This window comes from Narcine bancroftii, chromosome 4 (genome assembly GCF_036971445.1).
Source record: "Narcine bancroftii isolate sNarBan1 chromosome 4, sNarBan1.hap1, whole genome shotgun sequence".
NCBI classification, from domain to species: Eukaryota; Metazoa; Chordata; class Chondrichthyes; order Torpediniformes; family Narcinidae; genus Narcine; species Narcine bancroftii.
The window spans coordinates 250,626,627-250,651,287 of record NC_091472.1 but is presented as its reverse complement, the minus strand read 5'-3'; the positions used below and the strand labels follow the sequence as shown (position 1 = coordinate 250,651,287).

At 37.9% G+C, this 24,661-nt stretch overlaps 1 protein-coding gene across 3 annotated transcripts in view; it reads right to left on the bottom strand.

The window, feature by feature from the left end:
* Window positions 1-960: 960 nt before the first annotated feature.
* The window catches only part of slc40a1 (solute carrier family 40 member 1), a 46,446-nt gene continuing 22,745 nt past the window's right edge, over window positions 961-24,661 (bottom strand). For 2 of the 3 annotated variants that reach the window (XM_069934725.1, XM_069934727.1), the window contains 6 exons: window positions 19,797-19,912; window positions 17,605-17,731; window positions 11,969-12,025; window positions 9,144-9,389; window positions 6,783-7,445; window positions 961-2,826 (listed from right to left, as the gene is read on the bottom strand). In XM_069934725.1, coding sequence (XP_069790826.1) covers window positions 2,492-2,826; window positions 6,783-7,445; window positions 9,144-9,389; window positions 11,969-12,025; window positions 17,605-17,731; window positions 19,797-19,912 — 1,544 coding nt within the window. In that variant the 3' untranslated portion in view covers window positions 961-2,491. The remainder of the gene's footprint in view (window positions 2,827-6,782; window positions 7,446-9,143; window positions 9,390-11,968; window positions 12,026-17,604; window positions 17,732-19,796; window positions 19,913-24,661) is intronic. The other variant, XM_069934726.1, reaches the window with a different exon arrangement.

Sequence of the window (24,661 nt, the reverse complement as noted above, 5' to 3'; positions counted from 1 at the left end):
ACATGTTCCATTTTCCGGCGACTCCCCGGAGACCCGGCTAGTCTCCAGGAGACGTCACGGAGACTCGAGTCGCCAGCAGGTCTCCACCTAGTCTCCAGGCCAGTGAGATATGCCCTTTTGTGCCTTTTAAACACTTCATGTTTCTGGCTCTATCACTTCCTCTTGCAGCTCTTTCCATACAACTACCACTCTCTAGGCAGGAACCCCTACTGCTCAGATCTTCTTTAATGTTCTCACCTCTCCGAAACAACCTCTCCTTGTAACTAAAACCCTACATTCCAGGCAACACACTGACAAGTCTCTTCCACACCATTCTACTGCTATCACATTCTTCCAGTATTGTGTAACCAGAACTGCACACAAAAGAGTTAGCTCTCAATCTACTTTTGTAGCTTTTAAAACCACTGATTTCAGATGAAATTCTGGCATTCAAAAACAATAAATATTAAACAGTTAATATAGTTTAATAAAAATAAGTTGTAGCAGTTAAAACCTCTTCACTTTGCTAGTGGGGAAACAGATACAGGAGCCGCATGACGAGCACTCAATGGCCCAAGGGCAGCTTCTTCCCCTCTGCCATCAGATTCCTGAATGAACCGGAGACACTGACCTTTTCTTGCATTATTTTCACTTATTTTGCAAGTTGATTTATATAAATATTTGCTACTGCAAAACAACAAATTTCATGGCATGTTCATGACAATCAATTCTGCTTCTGATTCTGACCTCAAAAATGCTAAAAAAAACAATTGAAAGTGTTTATTTAATCAGCTGTGAAGAGCAACAAGTAACGGAATTCCAAGTGTGACCCAAAAAGGTAAATCTATTGGACCTACTGATGAGAATTGCTCTCACTTTTCCACATGAACTCACCAGTCTGTTGCTGTTCCACACAAGATAGGGAATTTATTTTTGTTAAATTTAACAGGAAAACTGCAAAAATAACCACCACCAAAAAAATTTGTTATTTTAGCAACATTTATTTAGCAGCACTTTAAATTTTAGATACTAAGACTTTGGAGTGTTTATTTTCATAATTTTTACAATTTTCAACCAGACTGATAAAAGAATTACAAATGGATTTTATAATCCATAAATTGTATTTCAAACTTTAATAAAACATAAATATTAAGCATAAAGATTTTTCTAAAAGTATATAATAAAAATTAGGAGACCCAAGTTCAAATCCATTGGCAATGATTAAGTTCTCACGGTTCACATCAAATGATTACAATTGCAACTGTTCCCTGTTCTTTGCATCGCAGGCTTGATGTTAATTTCTTACATCTAGATTAGCCTGCACTAATGTTAAAATATCCACCTTCAAACAAGGAAAAATGTAGTTTTTTTTTGCCATTTACATATTGTGACCTTCAATACTTCAAACTTCCATTGGACTAGTTAATATGCTACGGCTGAGTGCTGTGTCTAGTATTCCACAGTCATAAGTGATATTATTCTGTTCACTGCGCAGTGACATTCTTCTTTACAATTCCTTATGTAATAATGACTAGAGGGCACCCTGTTGAACATAATGCCATGTGAAAAACAGAACAATCCTCCTCCTGCCTTGACCAACACCAAGGTTCCACAAGGTCATGTCGCTGCCTGATTAACAATTTCATAAATATAAAATGCCTGTTTTCCAATCGTTCCAATGACTTCTAATCTATGTCATGAGAAGATGTTAAAATATGGAACAACATTTCTTGGAAATGCACAATTATTTCTACCCTTTTGTTAATCAAGGAAAGTGGGGTTATTAAACACGCTTTCCAGCCAACAGATTTTATTATCATATGTTGATCAAGTTCCTATTCCCTGCACATTTCAAACCTCACTCCCATCTATTTATTTACAGTATGATAGTATTTGCTTATTTCAGCATTTTATAAATTTAATGTCAAGGCACAATTTAGTGGGAAATGCTCCTTTTTATCGAGATGTCTATTACAATGTTATTTGCAGATTGGCAAACAGTTCCTTTAATAATATTAGCAGGAAGGAGGAGAAAATATACTGGAGAAGATCAAATATACTGGTAATACCATTCTCGAGCTTAAAATTATAAAGAGACAATATCCCCTTTGTTAGTAGCTATTTGATGAAACAGCATTTAAAAGTTAACCTCATCTACATCTCATCTAACATATGGTAATATGAGTACAACCGTGCAGCATTTTTACTTAAAACCTTTGTATTACTTTTTTTTCTGACCCAACTAACATCAGCTACTGCACTAATTCAATGATGCCACAATGTTCCCTGACCCATAATGCAAATGACTCCATTAAGATTTGAATAAATCAATTGGAGATCTCCAATTGAGCCATACTTGCAAAATTTTTGTTTGAGTATGAAGCAGAAAAAAATATGCAGGCACTAAAAATGTGGCCTATTTTATATAATATTACTATTTGAGATGTCCAAGCTACTTGAAAAATACATATCTTAAAAATGTAAAGTATAGGTTAGAATTAGGATTACTTCTTTAGTCATTACTTGTGCTAACTGACACACAATCAGATATTTTGGGATTGTTGACCTGAGTTTCGGAGTCTTTGGAGCCACAGGCAAAGAGTTGACTTCCCAATAAGTTGTAAGCATACTTGAAATACATCAAGTGCCCCATGGCAACAAAGGAGGTTGAAATTATTACGAGAACACCAAATGCTTCTGGATTTGGAGCTAATATTACCATGATGAAATGCAATAGGTCGAGAAGATAATTCATGGAATTCTGTACACCGTTAATCTTGCCCCGTTCTGATTCATCCACATTTTCTTGAATGAGTTGCGTGACAGTTAAATCAAATGACCAGAGCCCTAAGGGAAGATAATTGAATGTCACAGTTAGTTTGACTAAACAAAGTAGGTGGTCAAATCTACACAAAGGAGCTTGGTAGGTTGTGGAAAGGTTATGCAACTTAAGTTTCAGCTCAGCAGACAACATGTAGCTTCTACAGTTGATAACACTGAATCAATTATCACCTATTTTCTATCTACAATTCACTCATAAACCTATCCAAAGAATTGGTTCCAGATGATATCACTGCCTTTGGGTAACTGGGTGACGCCTGGCATTTATTCAATGTAACACATTCACATAGTGACATCACTACTCCACAGGACGCACGGTTCCACAATTACCAACTTAAAAGTGCTCCTGAAAGGTGGGACTATGACCTTTGTGGAACAATCACAAATGAAAACAAGGAGCACTTCGTGCTGAATTCCAAATGGTTCATGAAAATTCTGCTGTGCCTGCAGGAAAAAGGAATCTCAGGGTTGTAGGTGATGTCATGTGTGTACTCTGACAATAAATCTGAAAATGGGTTTCCATTTTGAGTTTGACATACTAATCAAAACATCAGTATACAAAATCATGAGACGAATAGACCAAGTGAACGCAGAGGGTTTTGCTCAGAGTAGAGGAATTGGTAACCAGAGTTCATGAGTCTAAGGTAAGGGGAGTTAGTGGGGGGGGGGGGGGGGAAGAAGAGATTTAACAAGAACCTGATGGCTAACTCTTTTTATACAGAGGATGGTGGGTGTATGGAACAGGCTGCCAGAGAAGGTGAATGAAACAGATACTGAGGGCAATATATGATTTAAAAATTGACAGATACATTGATGGAATGGGTTGAGAGGGATATGGGCAAATGAAGGAAGGTGGGACTAGTGTTGGTGTAACAATTTGGTTAGCTTGGGCAAGTTGGGCTGTAGGGCCTGTTACACACTGTATGTCTCGATCTGCTTGTCACATTCTCCGTGGGTCAAAATATTTTCCCAATCATTTTTCCTTGTTCGTCGTCTTTTAATCATACCCTCTCCCAGGTATCATGTCATGATCTCTGACTCACTGATCATCCAGAATCCTTTTGACAGTGCAGGGCCGCTTTTGCCACTGGACTATCAAGACACTGGATGGTGGGAACTGGAATTGATGATAATCAATACATCCCTTCTTCACCTCATTTTCCTTCAGCAGGTATGTAGCTGCTGTGGGAATAGGTGTGTTTAGCTCTGAGCCCTGACAACCCTGCCTTTGCACTGCTCCCCAAAGACACAGGGATGGTAATGCACCTTTGCAGCTCAACCTGCCAGTGGCACAAGCTCTGTTTCACCGGCACTCTCAGAACGTGATCAACTACCCTGTTTCCACAAGCTCTGTTTCACTGGGCACTCTCAGAACGTGATCAACTACCCTGTTTCCACAAGCTCTGTTTCACTGGGCACTCTCAGAACGTGATCAACTACCCTGTTTCCACAAGCTCTGTTTCACTGGGCACTCTCAGAACGTGATCAACTACCCTGTTTCCACAAGCTCTGTTTCACTGGGCACTCTCAGAACGTGATCAACTACCCTGTTTCCACAAGCTCTGTTTCACTGGGCACTCTCAGAACGTGATCAACTACCCTGTTTCCACAAGCTCTGTTTCACTGGGCACTCTCAGAACGTGATCAACTACCCTGTTTCCAGTTTCATTTTGGCCATTTTGTTTTACAGGAGAAATTAGCACAGTGATGTTAAACTGAGAATAGGTGAATGCCAACCTTTAGATTTACACATTCATACAGCTTCTCTTTGTCAATATTTTCTATCCATTCTGATTAAATTGTTATTCAACAAGGACAATTTTATTTGTTCTATGAAAATCTGAAATAAAATTATAGTCACACAACAGAAAAAGACAGAAGAAATGTGCTGGGGGTTGTAGGTTAATTGGGTGTATTTGAGCAGCACAGTCTTGTGGCCCAGAAGGGCCTGTTACTGTGCTGTATGTCTAAATTTTACATGTAAATTTAAGCCAGTTGACCTTGCTTCTCACTATAACTTGGCTTTTGTCAACCTACCTCACAGACTTTTTGTACAGATGCATTTGAACATGTCATCATTTCAACTACATTTCCAGAAAAGTTGTTCCAGAACTCCTAATATTTTAGTTTAAGAGAGTTCTATGGCACCTAAACCCTTCAACTTACTGTATCAAGTTTCTCAGTTCCCCTCAGTCAAATTGCCTGAGACGTGTTAATGCAGGGGTTAATTTACTGGACCACTAATCAAAAGGCTGAATTAGCAGTCCAAACACTTGAGTTCAAAATTTAAATCCAGATCATTAAATAATGTGAATTTAAAGAAAATTAATCTAATTAATGGTGATCACAAGCTATTGTTTTGTCATAAAAACTGACCTAATTTACTGACACATTTCAAGCATGCTAAATTGGATTTTCATATCTGTTTATGTTAAGTATCAGGAAGCAAATCAATGCTAAGGAATATTAAGGCTTGTTTTGAACAATATTTTGTACTCCTATTTAGTACTCAGGGTTATTTTGATCCATCATTCCCAAATTTATAGAGATCCATTATTTTGCACATGTTCATATTGCATCTGCCACTGGCATTGCCAGATGGAATATTTAAATCCATCTGAATATGGATGTATTTTTCTTTCTCGCTTTATTATGACAATCTGAAATAATGCTGCATATTGGAAGGCTAAGATGAAACTTTGTTACAAGTATTTCTTGACAGTAAGCTATAAAGTTTGAATTTTTCCTTCTATTTCTTAATGAAGGTTGCTTGTCTCAGGTAGTTGAGTTCCAAGTTCTCATTTAGTGCCAATTCATTGCATGAAATCGCACCTTAAAACAATGTTACAAAGGAGTTTTGCACCAATTTAAAGCAAAACTCAGATTCAACTGCACAAGCTCCATTATCTGATAGAATAGAAGCACAAAATATACCATTATAGAGATTAATGTGGAGGTCAGAGGGAGATTAGTGGGAAAAATGAAAGGTGAGGATGTGGTAGGAAATATTCCCTAGGGGAGCATGGTTCTCAACCTTTTTTTTCCCACTCACATGCCACCTTAAGTAATCCATTGTCATAGGTGCTCTGTAGTTAATAAGGCATTGTTAAGGTGGTATGTGAGTGAGAAAAAAGGTGGAGAGGATGAAGAACTGTAATGATTAGGAGGATTAGGGGTTAGAGGATGAAGGGAGTGTGAAGATAGGCACCCAGACCACTTGCCAGTGATCTGAATAGAGTCAGCTCCATTAGTTAATACCAAAGCTAGCCTCAAATACAATCTGCATCAATGTCCATTGTTATGATGCACAGTGGAATTTGCTACAAAGGTTGCTAATTGAACAATATATGCTGACTCATTGACCTCTGTGCATCATATGGATTAACATTCCTGAAGTGTGGGATACACTCAAAGGACTCAAGTATATTTTATTGGGTTTTGATAAAATGTATTTATCTAGTGCAGTGGTTCTCAACCTTTTTCTTTCCACTTACATACCACCTTAAGTAATCCCTTACTAACCAAAGAGCACCTATGGCATCTAAGAATAAGTTGCAGGGTTTCAGGGAAATGAGAAGAGGACTGATGGGATTGCTGTGATAGGAATTTGCATGACCCACTGGGCATGACCCCATAATGCCATGGGTGCTCTGTGGTAAGGGATCACTTAGAGTGGTATGGGAGTGGAAAAAAAGATTGAAAACCACTAATCTAGTGCATACAAATGTTTAATCCAGTGCCATAGGTGCTCTGTGGTCATTACGGGATTACTTGAACCACTGGTTTAATCACAAAGAAAACTGATCCAACCTATGTTAGTTTCTTTTCTCTGAATACAGTGCAAACCCTAAAATGTCCCCAGTTTCGATGCCCACAGTATCCTCAGGCATGTTAAAAGGACGATCAGTTTGATAAGTTTTTGATAAGCTCTTGATAAGTTTTGATCTGAGTTTAACACTTACCGATTCTTGCAGCAATGATGCCAGCAAAGAGCAGACTAACGGAGATGTAAGATTTTGGTTGAAATTCCTCACTATCTGTGGATTCAGTCGTTGAATTGTATCCAAATGTGGTGATTAGCTGTGGTTCTGATGTTGGTAAAACAGGTTTCATCAAGGAATTTTGTCCCATAAATCTGCTGGTGATCTCCGTAAAAGGGGATACGGATAGATCCAAAGAACTTCCAGGCATGAACACAGAAATCACGCACAAAATCAGACATGAAAACTGAGTTGTACCAGAAATGAAACCTGCACGAATCAGGCCACACTTTCGGCGAATTTGCGTAAAGGCAATAGTGCCCAGAATTCCAGCGATAGCAGAGGCCCCCATCAGCAAGCTCAACAGAGACCCACTCAAACCTTGGGTGTAAGCATATCCTGTTGTAATGCAGTCAAAGCCCAGCACGGTCATGTAGAGGAATGCCAGGCCCATGCCAGCCCAGAATATAGGCTGGTTGTAATAAGCTACCCATCCATCCCTTAATGTGATGATAGGCTCAAGAATTTTATTACAGCAATTTTGCTTTTTCTCTTTTTCCAATTCCACATTCATTAGATGTACACCTTCGGATGCTTGACCCAATCCTGATTTTTCTCCAGTCTTTGATTGGCCATCCTCAATATCTGGAAACACATAACATCACCAATCAATAGCCAGATGCATTACCACAGCAACTAATTCATTTTCTAAAGGTACTTTTGGGAAATCCTTAACAGGATGCAAAATCCACCACATAAATACACATCTTCTTTGTTATTTTAGTAATCGTTACAGACATCTTTTCCTCTGGTTATGCATACCAACATCTTTTGAACAATGACATTTAATGGTCCAAACGATATCAAGAGCAGTACCTCAGGCTTTTCACTGATTTAACTTGCTTGTTAAGACACAGGAAGAAACCATTCAGCCCAGTGGATCATGCAAATTTCCATCAGAGCAATCCCATCAGTCCTCATTTCCCTGAAACCCTACAACGTATTCTTAGATGGCCATCAACTCTCCTTTGATTTTTTTTTCACTGCTGTAGTTCACTGGAGTTAATTAATTTATCAGAATGTTCGGGTGGAATTCAAACCACCTAGGGAAGACCACACTATCACATAGTAATATGTGTAAACTGCTGAGAGAATGCCTGATGTCAGGATCAACCTGTGTGGGTTGCCTGACCTTAGTTTTCTTTCAAGTGCAATCTTGATTCCAAAACAATCCTAAATGATTTTTATATGAAGGAAGGGTCTTATCTAACATTGCCATCCATTGGGTGAATTTGAACAAGACCAGTCCACAGCACAGCTGAAAAGCTTTGACTGGCAAACCATTTTTGGACATTTACACAGAAGTCCCTGACTTGCTGAACTACGGGGTGGAGGGGGTGAGACGGTGTTGGCTACATGCCTGTTATTCAACACAGAACTGCTGGGATTTCTCAGTTTCAGCCCAATAAATGTATACATGAACATGAAGCACGGTGAGATTTCAGGAAATTTTTACAGCATACAGCATTTACATTCCAATATAATTTCTCAGGATTAGAAATCCCTTGAGTAAACAAAGAGAAGATGGAGGAACTCAGCAGGTCAGATAGCACCTACAGTTAGTCAGTTTCAGGTTGGGATCCTTTATCTTGTGTTTCTCTCACTGTTATAAATTACTCTGTTTATGTTAACCCACTGAGAATATACAACTGCTAATAGCTAATTGGAGGATGAATTTGTTTCCGAAAAGGTAATTATACCTTTGTATGACAAATGTAATCAAAAAAATTGCCATACTTGCAAATAAAATAATTAAAATCAATCAAATCAATAAAGGACGGATTCTTAGTTGTACATCTATGATGTTAAATGTTTCTCTTTCAGATTTTCTTTCATTTGGGGAGAACCAACATAATATAACAAATATGCCACTCGGCCCCGAGGAAGATCAGACAGGATTTGAATGGCTGAGACTCATTAATGCAGGAACACTTTTCACAAAGTCATTACTTATGACATTTCAGAGATCATCCTTGTGTTTTGTATAATTAAGAGTTGGGGGTCACCCTTTACATATTTTACACATTTTTATATATTGATTTCAAGACTAATAATCTAATAATTCCCATCTTAAAAATGTTAATTTAAACAACTTAAATTGGAACTACTTTCTTTTTATATCATTTGTAACATAAATGACTAGGACTGAACAATGGATTGGAGCTTCGTGTGAATAAAATAAATTAGCTTGGGTTAGTGCATATTCTGCTTGCCCCCAAAGCAGAGTTGAATGTTGTCTGACAAGCTAACTGGTCACTAGTCACAGGCAAAGTTGTTGAATACCTTTTTGTTTGTTCAGTGGCTTCATTTCCTGGTCGTCCACCTTCTGACTTGCTTTGATTGCCAGTGCAGGTGTTCTTTGGTAGATTTTAAACAGCATATAATATTCAAAGCACATGGAGAAAAGGTTCCAACCAGAGATAAAACCACAACCAACTACAGAGGAGCCAAATGTCATTATTTGTCCAACTGCCATTGGAGCTAAAATATTTGTCACCTGATCAATTCTGCGAACTGTCGCATTCATATCTGTAGAGACAGAGAAAACATGGTGAATGTAATTTCTGGACTAATTGTACACTTAACTCATTTATAACAAAAAGATAAGATATTTGTTTGTTGAAAGTAATGTTAATGAAGCCATTCATAATCATATTTGACAACATTATTTCTGCCGATTATGAGAAATTGAACTTTATAAATGCTATTAACTAATAGCATTGGTTTGGTGTTGCTCAAGAATAACTGTACAGTTATGAATCTGTATAAAACTTTTTAATAAGGAAGCCTTTTGTGACAACACCATGAATTTTATTACCATAGATACTTAAATTATAGTAGCAGCCATCTAACTTGAGAATATAAAAATAATTTTACCATAATTAACCCATATTTTAGAAAACAAAGGGATTTTATTGATTTTAAACTAGAGTTTGTGTGCTGACCTTAAGCCTGTGAAATATGTTAGAAGTTAAAATATTTACTTCTCATACCAAAAATTTTCATTTTCTCACAGTATCACAGATAAGATTGTGACCAAAATAAATGTGAACTTTAACTATCCAGGGTCCCATTCTCAACCCTTGAAGACCATGATCACGTAACAGACCTCACTCTTCCACCCCTTAGCCAACATCAAATGCACGAAAATAATCCAGCAAACTGGATGAAAATTAACTGCAACACATGACCTTCAAAACTGCTTCTTGACACCAGTATAGATAGGTTAGTGTACAGACTTTCACATATTTGGGCAACACCATTAGGCAAAGGAAAAAAAAACTGTTCTTCAACCTAGAGATCCTATACCTCCTGCCTGAAGGTAGCAGCAAGAAGAGAGCATGGCCAGGATGATCGGGATACTTTATTCTGTTGGCAGCACCTCCTGTACATGTTTTCAGTGGATGAGAGGTCAATGCACTTAATTAGATTTGCCACTTTCTGCAACCTCTTGCCTTCCAGGGCACTCAAGTTTCCAAACCAGACAGTATGTTTACAGAAGTCCAGTAGAGTATTCAACAAGGTGCCAAATCTCCTCAGACTTCTTAGAAGGTAGAGGAATTGGAATACTTCCTTCACAGTTGCATCAATGTGCTGGCTCTAGGAGAGGGCCTCCAATATGTGAATGCTCTGGAACTGACCCTCCATCACCGTCCTGCCAACGAAGAAAAGTATAAGGTCGACTGATCTCCCCTTCCGACATCCACAATGAGCTCCTTGTCCTTGGTCTTGCTGACATTGAAAGCAAGATTGTTGTTCTAGCACCACACAAGCAAATTCTTGATCTCTATCCTAAATTCTGACTAATTGTTACCTGTTATTCTGCCAACTCTTTCTGTGTGAAAAACTTGCTCCTCGGGTCCATTTTAAGTCTTGCCTCTCCCCGTTAACTTCTGCCCTCCAGTTTTAAACTCAATTTGTAACATTACTGAGGGACACAAATGCTTGGGAAAATTGGAGTTCAGAGAAAAGGGGTGATGAAAGATGCACAGGAATCACAAGAGTGTTGGTAAGCGCGACAAACAAAAACTGGCAAGTGGAAGACAAGGATGTAGGCCATCCTCAGCAGTCAACACAGGATTTAAATGCACACGGCAGAAACAAAATGTTACAAAATAGCTGATATCCCAGGAAACAGGAAACCTTATGTTTATTCTTGTTTACGAGAAGGAATTGCTGAAAGGGAACACAATGAAAGACCGATCAAAATATGCAGTTATTTCACCTGAAACATCTTGTTCATCTGTCAAAGATGATGCAACCAGGGCTGAGAGTGGTTGGATTACACCATCCGCAGCTAACACGTGAGTTTTTTTTTAAACATAAATAAACATTTTGAGGTATTCCAGATGGACTGAACATTCTCTTGAAATTCTTACCTTCACTTTGCTGACTTTTAATGTGAGAACCAGTTTTATGTTTGGCACCGTTTTATTGAACTTTCCTGTGATATTTCAACCCCGTACACAAACATAGTTGAGTCATTCTCTCAAAGGTCTCTCAATAAACCACGCATTCAAATAGGACTCCTGTTATTGATGATATGTCCATTAACTAAGAAACTTCATCTATGGCTAACTGTTTATGATTGGAATATTTACAACTTTTATGGCAGCTACATTCCCTTGCAATGCAATTCTATCCTGTTGCAAAGAAACGCCGATCATTGAGGAAATAGTGAGCTTACTCAAATATGAAGGAATCACCCTGTAGGAGAAGCTTGGCATCCTTCCCTCTCAATTATGGTTGTCTCCAAAAAACAATAATAGGCAGATTGAGTTAAATTCAATCAGTCGTAAGCTCAAGAATTAGGAGCTCACAAAAATGATGTGCATCTCATCTTGATCAACAGCTTTGGAGGAAACCTCCACTGAAATTTATTTTTTTAACTTAAGGTGAAATTATTTGAGCTGCCTCCATGTGCTCTCTACTTTGAAAGAAAACAATACTCTGGGAATGCCTTTGAAGCTGCAAGCAGCTTCACACTTAAGCGGTAGTATGCAGTGCTCTCTGGTATATTTGCCACAGCAAGAGGTTTTCATTGGGCAGATTCTAAGCTAACATTAGTTCTGAGGGGTAAGTGCCAGAAACCTCAATTCAATCCTGACCTTGAGTGCTGTCTGTGCGGAGTTTGCATGTTCTTCCCATGGCTGCATAAATTTCTTCTGTAAAGTTGAAAGTTGGAGACCATGGCATTACAATGAATTGTTTTAAAAACAGATGCTAATTAATATGATATAAATATCAACTGGTGACATTCTGTTGGTGGCTGAAGCTGTATTGGGCTTAACTAATATTTTAACAGTTCTTACAGTTGATTAGAAGGAGATCAGCCCTGAGACACTAGAAGCTGATTATCTGGTAGAGGACAACAGAACAAGGCTTCTTCAGCGGCTCTGCCTCAACCCTGAACCTCTATCATCCATAACAAAGCATTAAAATCTCCATGTCCTTTCCAAATCAACACATCATCCTGTCTGGTAAATACACTGCATTTCCTTTGTAAATGGAGAGTCAAATTCCTGAGACACCCTACCTGTCAGAGAGTCTCACTGCACAAAGCACAACAATCCAAGAAGTTGGTTGGCCACCACATTCACAAGAGAAATATAACATGGCTTCAGAAATGAAAAACAATGCCCTCATTTTACAATTAAATAAAGAAAATGAAACTAGTATATTTAAAATGTATTTGGCTGACTACTTCATAGTCCTTAGCTTGAAAGGCTGCAAATCATAATTTATAAAGTGGGATTCGACTCAATGGCTCATTCTTGACCAGCATGAGCACAATGAGATGAACAGCTTCTTCTGGAAATTCATTAGATAGTGTTGCAAAGAAATGAAATTATATTTATTTTATCTTGATTGTCCCTAAGAGTTTTTTGCCATGAGACAGAACAAAATGTAGCTGAGCCACAGATTTGTTACAGGGGAGAAAGAAGTGATTGGTTGACTCCATTGTACAAACTTGCTTGTATGTTGGACCCAAATGGGATGAGCTAACCATATTGTTAAAAGCCCAGAGGACCCATAACCCAGCAGCAATAGATATTCACTAAGATAAATAGTTACTTAAATAAAAGTTTATTTTAATTATCTTTAAACATGAAAACAGAATTACACTTTAACTTATCACTATTAACTTACTTTATCTAATAACCCCCTTCTAATTCTAAGCATGTGTATGTAATGTGTGTGTAAGTTCAGAAAAGTTCCTTGGTTCACAGTCCGATCTCACTTCTCATTCCTCCAAGTTCACTGGTTGCAGGCAATTCTTATACTGTGCACAGAATTTAACATATATAAAGTTCATCAGACTTTGGTGTTCAAAAGGTAAATGGTTACCACTCAGGAAGTTTCTTGTTGGTTTTCAAAGAGAGATGCATTGTTCCAGGACATCCACAACTGATGTACTTCCATCAGTCACCTCAGTGTCTTGCTGACAAAACTTGCCCCATGGTTCTCTGGATGATAACCTCTTTCTTTCAGGTCACCACAAAGCTCCTTTATGTTTCTCTTATTTGAAGTAAAACATTAGACAGCCAGTTCTCTCCTCTTGCATGAATCACAAGGGCTTCCAAAAGCTTGGCCTGTTTCAGTCCCAGCAACATCTGCTGGCTGACACTGTCAATTGATCTCTGCTTTTCTCTCTCTCACACACTGAGACTGAGAGAAAGTCTGTTTGACTCTCTCTGCTTGCAAAACCACATTAGCCTCTTACAACAGCAAAACTCTCCTGCAGACAATAGTGGCTCCAGCCTGCTCTTTCATCTGTTGCCTTGATAAACAATAATCCATTAGTGACATCTCTGGAGCACTCTTCAAATCTCTTGCAAAAAGGTGCGAGAAGCCACTATGTCTCCAGTATTTCAAATAAGATCTGTTTTAAAGTGTTTGCATGCGACCGACTCTAACAAACCTTTCCCAATTTATTTCCCAAAAACATTTCTATATACTCCGTTACAATATCAACAAACAGACGCTAAGATTCTCCTTGTTCAAAACTGAAGTTTAACATGGCCTCAGTGTCCTCCATGGTCAATGTTTAGATTGGGACTCTAACATCACTTTACCCATGTTAATTTTATTTTGTGTGATATTCAACAGACTACCAATCACAGATTCATACGGTCACATGTTCATCAAATTATACAGTGTAGAAAGAGGATTTCACCCATTGAGCCTGTCCTAATCATAAAGCACTTGTTTCCGCTGATCTCATTTTTATTCTTTCTATTGTCCCATTAATTCCTCCCCCCTATTCTGCCATTCTCCCACTCACAATGGACAATTTACAGTTGCCAATTAACCTGCCAACTCACGTCTTTGGAATGAGGGAGGAAACTCCGGCAGTCACGTGGAGAGTGTGCAAACTCCACACAGACAGTACCAGAGATCAGGATTGAAGTCAAGTAGCTGAGGCCTTGCAGCAGCATCACTACTTGCTGCATCATTGCACACCTGAAATTTAACTTGCCATCATTCAATGACACCAGGCAGCTGATAGACGCCCTTAAGCTGTCTATGTGGAGATCTTTCAGGTCATTTCTGTGTCATATAAGAACACCAACTCCATGGATACAGATGTGTCATCATACAGTCTTTCATCTCTTGTTAATGGCTATCTGAAGGGGTCACAACTGAAAGAGAACCTTCTATTCAGTCTTTCTCTCCTCTCAAACAATGATGTAACATAAAGGTATATTAAATTCTGTCAGGACACCCTGTGTACCAGCTGGCACATTCAGTTTCAGGTCGGATACACAAGACTAGGATTAAGCAAAGATCTCTCTGGCCTATAGAGGAACAATCTGAAGGCTGGCATTCTTTAATCTGACATTCACCTTTGCATTTTCCTAAATGTATCTTAAATGTAAGACAATAAAGCTGGAGTAGGTCATCAGGACCTTTGACTGTGCCCTAGCAATTAATATGATCATGGCTGATCTATACTGGCCTTTCCTGTGTTACTTCTCCACACCCTTCTATTCTTATATTTTTAAAATATTTATCGACATTCATTTTAGTTCTTCTAATGATCCAGCCTCCACCACACATTGAGGCTGAGAATTTCAGAGATGCATCAACCGCAGTGAGAAGAAATCTCAATGTCCTCAATTTTAAAGATGGACTCCAAATCGTGTCATCTTCGTCAAGACTGGGACTAGTTAGGTTTAAAGGATTATCAGATTTCTTTTATCTATTTAGCTTTAGCTGTGGCCAAGAAATGTATAGCACTTACTTGGAAAGATAGAAATATATTAAATTTAGATAGGTGGCATTTGGAGATGAAATCCTGTTTGACTATGGAAAGGAGATCTTTTTCAATTCAGGATAGGATGTCTTTTTATAGGTTGAAGTGGACTCCGTTTGCTAAATATATGCATTTAAGTTTGCTTTAAATATGTTTTTAAGTGTGATATTTTAGTATTGATAACTTTTTTTTGTTAGTATCTTTACTTGTTATGTTTTATCTTTTTTTTTGTAAGTGGGCTTTTTTTTCTCTTATATATAATATTGTTCATTTTATTAACTCTTCACTCTTTATTTTGGGGGGTTAGACTAATTTTAAGTTAGGTTATTAATGTTGTGTCATAATCATTGCGGGGGATTAGTTTATTTAGTTCACTGATGTGGTACTGTAATTTTATTATCTTACTTTTATTCTTTTATTTTATTCATGTTATAAAATCTTAAATAAAGTTTTTAAAAAAAAGACTGGGACTAGTAAAAATGTTGGCCAAGTATTGCCTCAATCCTGATTCATAAGACTGTAGGAAACTGATCTCTCTCTCAACACTTGCTCTTCCTGTATTTCTGTATTAAAGAAGGACCTACACTGCTAAATGTGTGGCAACAACTTATGACTTCACTTATGTTACAGTAAAATATAGGTATTTTGTAAAGTTGGAAACTTTTAAACTCAAGAAAACTCAATTTATAACTAATTTGCCAATTACTGTCTGTTTCCCTCCCTTCATTTCTGACAATGCCAACTTTTCCTGTGCAACGGGATATGGCAGTTCCAGGATATTTATCAGAACTGAATCCTGCCTTACGGACAATAAAATCCATTTTATCAGAAATTCAAGTAACCAGCAGCCTCAAGCAACTGCCAGAAAGATAGTAGAAAATAAATAGGTAAAAAAATATGGAAGTTTAAAATTGGTGCAGTCAGTTCACCAATCCACACAACACAATCTCAAGCAACCAGCAAATTCACGTATCCAGCATCTAACAATCTCCATAGCTACTGGATACTGAGGGTTTTACTCTCTATACAAGTAGATAACACCAACTGTGATAGTACAGATTCAATCACCAATGTGTATATGTACAGATAGTAGTGTAGGATGACTGATTTGCTGAGAGTGTAGCCACACCTACTGGGAGGTCTTAAAGGATTGCTCCTAGCCAGACCACGTCATTCTGGACTGGTCGACCTACTTGTGATATGCTCCAGTCTTTTAGTTAATAAAAGCATTGGTTTGGATCAACAAGTCTTTGGTTCTTTCGACACGCACTATGTACAAAACCAACAATCACAACCAAATTTTATCATCCTTAGCCCAAGAGCAGTAAAACCAATTTAGCTGCTATTTCAGCTACCAGATTAATCAGGATGAAATTTTTTTTTTAATTATTTAACGGGCTTTTTCGGTCCATGAGTCTGTGGCACCCAATTAACCTACAACATCTGGAATGTTTTGAACAATGGGAGGAAACCGGAGACCTCTGAGAAAACCCATGCAGGCACAGGAGAACATACAAATTCCTCACAGACAATGTGGGCTCGAACCCAGGTCCTGATTGCTAGAGCTATAACAGCATTGTGATAACTGCTAGACCAACCATGCCGCCTCTCTGTGACCTGTGAAAGTTCTTTACATTTGGACTTGCCCCATCTGAGTATTGCAGAGTTGAAGTGGTTAAAAGTGGTCTGTCCTATAACTATCATCTCCCAAACAAATAAATCAATGGCCTTTTTTGTACATTGTATACATAGGACACCTGATACAACAAGCTGACACTTTTAACAAATCTAGAAATAAATTCATTAATGATTATCCTTGAGTAAATCTATTGGGAAAGCATAAGGCCTTGACATGCAGTCCAACACTGTTTGATTCTTACCAAAGGGTGCAAGATAAAAAGTAGAAGGGCCTTAAAAAGAACATGATATCAGAGTGCTGCACGTAACTTTTTTTTTTGCATAAGGATCGGTTACTTATTAACAAATGATCAGATATATATTCATTGCAAAAATATATTCTGTTAGCATTAAAATAATTGTCCAATTCATGTGCACTAAATTAGCAAATTTTTTTTTTTAATTTAGACATTTTGGCCCAAAAGTCCATGCCGCCAAATGTACACCCAATTAAACTACATCTCAGTATGTTTAAAACAGTAGGAGGAAACCAAAGCCCCTGGGGAAAATCTATGCAGACATGGGGGGAACGTACCAACTCCTTACAGACAGCACAGGATTCAAATCCCCATCCTGCTACGCCAACTGTACCGTTGACCTTTATTTGTCATTTGATATGTATAGGACAGAGTACCATGATCTGCCCACATGCTGCAATATAACCTGGAAAGTAGTTCTCACACCACATCAGTCAAGATTCTAGGCAAAGAATGCATTAATCAACAGATTAATCAGAAATTATCAACTGATTCTGTGCTGATCTGGGCTGAATACTCTACAACAGGATTGGAATATAACATTGATTTGTACCTGCCAGTTTACTTCGGTCTTCCCCTGCAACAACAATAATCCAATCTCTCTGAATTGAGATTCCCATAGCAGTGCTTGCCAGATTTGCAATGTTTGCGAAGGTGATGACCAAAATATAGCAGCCAGTCTACAAAAAAGTTCAACAAAGATAACTCTTTAGAAGCAGTTGAATGAAAGAGCCATATTAATATTTTTAAAAAGGTATCAATATTATATTTTGGTTTACTTCATGGGATGATAACTTGGTTTAAATGAATGAATGGTGCATGGTTAAGATCCTGTGAGAATGGGAAAGATTAATTCAGAAAATTTCATGCAACTCAGATAAGTGCCTCTATGTAAATTAATCTGAGCTGACAAAACCCAGTCTTGGGTAAGCTACTTCAGTCAGGTCAGACTGATGGCCAATGTCTGCAATCCCATCCAGCAATAAACTGGGGATTCTCCCCTGCAATCCTACTCTTGTTAAATCTAATAAAGGATTAGAATTTCCATCAGGAGGTTAAAAGATATTTATTTTGATTTAGTTTAATGTTTTTTTTATATAATTTAGCACCATTTCAATGTGTAACCATATTTTTGTTTTTCATATTTGTAAGTTTTTAAAAAATTATAACAATTGTATTTTTTTTAATATACATGTCTGATAGTCCTTTTAAAAACTCCAACTCTCAGCTTTGTTTCCTATCGAGGGCTGCATTTCAGGGGTGGGGCCTCAGCAAAACAGAACTCTGCATGTTAGGCCCAGTTAAAGTGCCCACTTGCTATCTCTTGTAATGGCCTTGCTACCGTCTCTCTGACAATTGGCCCCAGTTTAGAAGGCTGCATGTCATCCTAAAGAATGGCATCAAAAAGTCTGATCTATTAGATTAGATCTGCTCAGTTAAAGAAACCAGCCTAGGTTCAGATGAATAAAAACAAAACAATGTTTGTGTTATAATTTTCTTCCAAAGCTCATCATACCTTGTTTCCTCCTCCCATTCTTACAACCCTACCTGCATAATTTGAAAATATCCCCAAAAATAATCTGACAATGTATAATCTAAAATTCGAACAAAGCAAACTGGGCTGACTCTTGTATGTGAATATAACTTCTTTCATGATCTCTGTAACAGCATTTTGTAATTACTTAGAAAAGTGCTTAATTGCTATAATTCTGGACAATGGGTAATAAATCCACAGGGCAATAAATGCTCTCCTGTGCTTGAATTTACTATATTGTTAAGCAATACAATGGATGTTATTTCAAAAACAGAAAAGAAAAAAAGCACTTTGGAAATTACCTGAAAATTTTACTTCCATCTCTGAATAGCAATGGAAGCAAAAATGATGGGCCCCATTTTATTACAAGTCACCACAACTCATGAGATCGTATTCAAAGCTGGTGGTGATGGGATGGAGGCCATGGGACACAAAAATGAATCACACCACTGTAGATCCAATCAAACCAGTCTCAATACGTTGGGTGACAGTGGGGATTTTTACAGCAATTTCTGGCCTACAAGTCCGCACTGCCCAATTATACCATATGACTAATTAATCTACTCACTCCCGCCACCGTAGATCTTTGGTACATGGTAGGAAACCGGAGCTCCCAGAGAAAACCCATGCAGCAAACAAGGGGAGAACATTCAAACTCCTTACAGATAGTGATGGATTCAAATCCTGGTTACTGGTGATATAATAGTATTGCGCTAACCAGCGCATTAGCCATACCACCATGGTTTGAGTTTGCTACAATATGGTGGGATGAGGGGAACTGAATTAAAGTTTTATGGGAATAATAGTGTACCACTAGTCCATAAGAAAATGTTCACACAAAATTTTCAGCAGAATCTGGCAACTTCTGGACTAAGCCCAGTTCATACAATCTTGAGTGAAATTTTCATCAGGGCAGGAATTACATCAGAGAAGGATGACCCTCTCTAAAACACAGGATTTAAAATGGTGAGTGGGGAGGTGAGGTGGACATTATGTGCAAATACCATGGGAAAGCAGCAGGTAGCCATTTTTTTTTTTAAAACCGCCTTTCCAGTGTCATTCCTGTTCAACTGGTGTTATGTCGTCAAGCCTTGCATTGTCTGACACAGCATTTTGATAAACGTTCCATATTCACATAATTACAGGCATGGTGTAACTGAATCAAAAAATCCAAATCAGAACCACTGAAAAGCTAATAAATGATGACTTACGAGTGTCCATCCTTTGAGCATAGTGCTAAGAGAAGGTTTAAACAGATAAACCATCATCAAGATGACACCACAAATGATGACAGAGACATTCTGAACAATCAAGGATATTTGGGCAACTATCATGGGAGAGAGAAAATAATTAGTTATATTGAAATGAACCACAATTATTTTCAAAATATTTTCACAACTAAAAGAAAATAGATAAGTTTGATAATGCTGTTCACAATTTACATTAGTTATTATATGTCCAATATTTTACAATTTTTAGACATCAACAAGTTTAAATATGATAGGTCTTCAGAAGGAATGCCACATCCAAACTCTGGAAGTGAAGAGCCACTGGTAATAATTTTACTGGAAAAGCTTGAAACAGAATGGAATTTCAGTCAAATTATCAGCAGGTGGAATTTTGTCTCAAATAGGATTATTTGCACTACAGTTAACTGAAATCATGCAGCCAGAAGATGTTAGAATATCCCAACCTGGCAGAATATCATTCAGCCTCCTCAAGGCCAGATTTGCACTCATGAATCAATGTTGACAATTCATTGATGTGCATTTCAAGTAGGTGAGGTTCTTTTCAAGCAGGTCAATCTAAGTTAGGTTTTGTTTATCCTTTTTCTCTTTCAACTATACGGCATGTAGTATCACATTTTTTTTAAATTTTTTTTATGTAACAAAAATGTTTAAATGTTATTTTGTCAACTGGGAGATAGTGGGTTCATGAAAGACAAATGTAGCCATGTAACAAAATGCAGAGCTTGATTTGAAATTTTACAGTGCAGAGAATTGCCATTCCCAGAGAGGCTTCCTCAACCAATTTCTATTGATTGACTTATAGACATCATGTTCTTATCTTCTAAATTCCAAATGTCATAGACCCTCTAATGATTCAACTGGAATAATACATCCTTTCAGTTTCTGCCATATATCCTTCTGCTCTCTGGACTCAAAGTTCAGGAATACTCTCTCCTTATCTACCCTTCTATATCCCTAAGCTGCATTCATTTGAGCTGTGCTTAAGCCATAGAATTTTAGAATACTGGAGTAACAGGCCATTAAGACCATTTAGACCACATGGATCTATTTTGCACCTAGTCCTATTGATCTGCACCCAGATCATAGTCCACCATACCCTATCCATCCATGTACCTATCCCAATTTCTTTAAAATGTTGAAATCAAAACTACCTCCATAAATTATGCTGGCAACTCGTTCCAACCTCTGAGTGAAAAATGTCCCCCTAAGATTCTTCTTACACATTTCACTTTTTACCCTAAAACCATGGTCTATAGTTCTTGTCTCAACTAGCCATCAGTAGAAAAAGCCTGCTTGTATTTACCCTGTTTCCACCCTCAATTTTGTATGGCTCTATCAAATCACCCTTCATTCTCCAATGCTCCAGGGAATAAAATCCCAACTATTCAACCTCAGTTCCACGTCCCACCAATGTCCTTATAAAGTTTCTCTGCATTCTTTTCAAACTTATTGATATCTTTCCTCTCGATAAATGACCAAAACTACATATTTAGCTTCACCAATATCTTATGCAAGTTCAAAATAACATCCAAACTTCTGTACTAAGTACTTTGATTTTATAAAGGCAATATGCTGAAAGCTCCCTTTATGACCATATCCACATGTAATGCCACTTTCAGGGAATTATGTATCAGTGTTCTCATATTCCCCCTGTTCTATCGCACTCCAAAGTGGCCTACCATTTATTATGTAAGTACTACCCTGGTTCATCCTCCTAAAGAGCAACACCTCACACTTGGCCACATTAAATTCCATCTGCCATTTTCCAGTCCTTTTTTTTTCCCCCCAGGTAGTAGAGATCCCGCTACAAGCTTTGAAAGCCTTCTTCCCTGTCCACTACATCCCCAATCTTAGGTCATCTGCAAATTTGATAATTTGCCACATTATTATCCTGATCATTGATATGGATGACAAACACCAGTTCAGCCAGCACCAAACCCTGATGCATACCACTAGTCTCAGACCTCCAGTCAGAGAGGCAATCATCCACTACCACTCTCTGGCTTTTTCCACAGAGTTAATGTCTAATCCAGTTTACTACCTCATCCCAGATACTGAACAAATGAGCCTTCTCGACAAATCTCCTATGAGGTACATTGTCAAAAACCTGTCTAAAGTCCACGTAGACAACATCCACTGCCCTTCCTTTATCAACTATTCTAGTCATCTCCTCAAACTCTATTAGATTTGTTTTGCATGACCTATCATCTATAAAGCCTAATTGACTATCCCTGATCAGACCCTGACTATCAAAATATTAATACATCCAGTCCCTTAAGATACCTTCTAATAACTTACCTCTTACTGATGTCAGGCTCACCGGCCTATAACTATTATTATTAATTATTCTTAGAGTCTTTCTTAAATAACAACAATATTGGCACCTCACCTATGGCTCAGGATGTAGGACCTCTGCAAATTGTAAACTATCCTCCCTCAATGTCTGAGGGAATATATTATCAGGCTCTTCAGATTTCTCCACCATTAAGACAGCAAAAACCTCCTCCTCTGTAATTTGTATAGGGTCCATGACTGTTATTTTGCCTCACTTTAATAGACTCTGTGTAAATACAGATGCAAAATCCTTCCCCTACCAGCCCCCCCCCCCCCCCCATCTCTTTTGGCTCCATGCATAATTGAATACGATCAATTTTGTCCCTTGCTATGCTTTTCCTCTTTGCATATCTGTGGAAGCCCTTGGAATTATCCATCACAATGTCTTCAAGAGCCACCTCATGCCTCCCCCCCCCCCACTTCTGATTTTCTGCTTAAGTGTTTTCTTGCATCTCTTATATTTCCTTTCTAGCATCTCCTTGGGTGTGTCTGTCTTAAATTATATTTACACACTCCAATACTATGATAAAGAAACCATGTAAATAAGTAAATTATAAATGTTTTAAGAAAACAAAAAACCTCATATTCGATTGGGCAAGTACCATAAAAGAAAATAAGAAAAAACAAATTCAAGGAAGAGAATCAAAGCAAAAGAGACTCTGAGGTCAAACAGGAAAGAGATCTCAAGTGACAGGGAATTAGAGGAAGAGAAATTTTAAAGATCCAAAATAGTTATAGTATTTAGAATTTAAATAGGAACTAAACTATTTTATTCTCTACTTTTTGAACTCTTGAATACATTACTTTGCACACAACAAGGCCCCACAAACAATGAAGTTGCGACCACATTATCTATTGTAGTTGGTTTGAAAGGCACATATTGGCCAGATCATTTGGGGAGTATTTCCCTGGTGTTTTCTGAAACATTAACATTGGATCTTTAAAGCCTTTACTACTTTACGGCCTGAATTTAAAGTTTTGTTCAAAAGGTATCTTTGTCAGTGCAGAATTTCATGTGACTTCACCATAGAATCTGTTAACTGTGAATGCTACTCCCTCTGCTACAGATACTATTTAGCTTGGGTTTTATTGAGCCATCTCATGGTTTGACTGATCTGATCTTGTGATGTGAACAGCACCAATCTCCAGTTGTCTTGTGGAAGTTGCATTGGACCATAAATTTCCTACAATATGTGGGTGATGGCCACCGCAAAATGGTGGGCTCTCAAAGCTTGAACTAAGATTCTCAGCACTCTCAATATCTACTTCTAACAGCACAATTCACAGGAGCTGTAAAGCAATCATGTCACAAGAGTTGGTGTCTTCAATTAAGAAAGGCTTGCATTTATTTTGCCTCACATCCTTAGCAGATCCCAAGGCTCTGGAATAGCCAATGAATCTTTATATAAATGTAATAAATGTTGCAGACAGACACAGAAACTGATAAATTTTTAAAAATTCATTCACAGGTTGTGGGTATTACTATCAACAATGATATTTATTGTCTGTACACAATGGTTGGTGAAGGAGGCTGTCAACCATATTGGACAAATTGGGCAAGGACAGTCAATGTCTATCCTAAGGACATTAGTTAACCTGATGGGGTTTTTCATCATTCTTATGCTTACGCAATTATGATTATTGAAGATGTTTTAAAAACTCTAAATTTATTTATTTGTCTATAAATTGGTGAGATTTGACCCTATATCTCCTGCTGTTGGCCCTGCAACAATCCTGAGTGTTTGAACTCGAATTCATGATCAGCAGTGATGGTGGAAACACTCAGGGCTTCAGAGAAGGAAATGGACAGATGCACGCAGAGTTATGGAGAAAGTGCAGGGAAGTGAGATTTATGGGATAGCTCTACATTGAGCTTGGACAAATTCAATCAAACACCTCCTTCTCTGTCATAATGATTTATTCTATACCGTGAAGTTTAACCCTGTCAGCTTTCAACCTAGAGCTGAGAGCTCCACAACCGAGTTGCAGTGTCATTTCAAATTTATTGTCAGAGTACGTACATGGCATCACATACAACCCTGAGATTTTTTTTTCCTATGGGCAAGGCAGAATTGCCACTTATTTAAAGTGCAAAAATAATGTACACATGTAAACAAATAAAGAAATGTAAACAAATGACTGTGTAATACAGAGAGGAAAAAAAGTACACAAGTAAGAGTCCTTAAATGGGTCCCTGATTGAGTTCATTGTTGAGAAGTCTGATGGTGGAGGGGGAGCAGCTGTTCCTGAACCTGGTGGCGCAAGTCTTGTGGCACCTATACCTCTTTCCTGATGGTAGCAGCGAGGTACAGGTGCCACAAGACTCGCACTATTAGACTCCTCAGTTGGTTGAATGATTGTTTATTAGGTTGGAAAAGTCCAGTTAAAAATAAATTTAGACATCTAGGAATGAATTTAAGTGAAAGTCTGGTAAACTTTTTATCATCCTCTAACCCTATCCAATCCAAGTCCTCAATTCCTGCAATATTTCT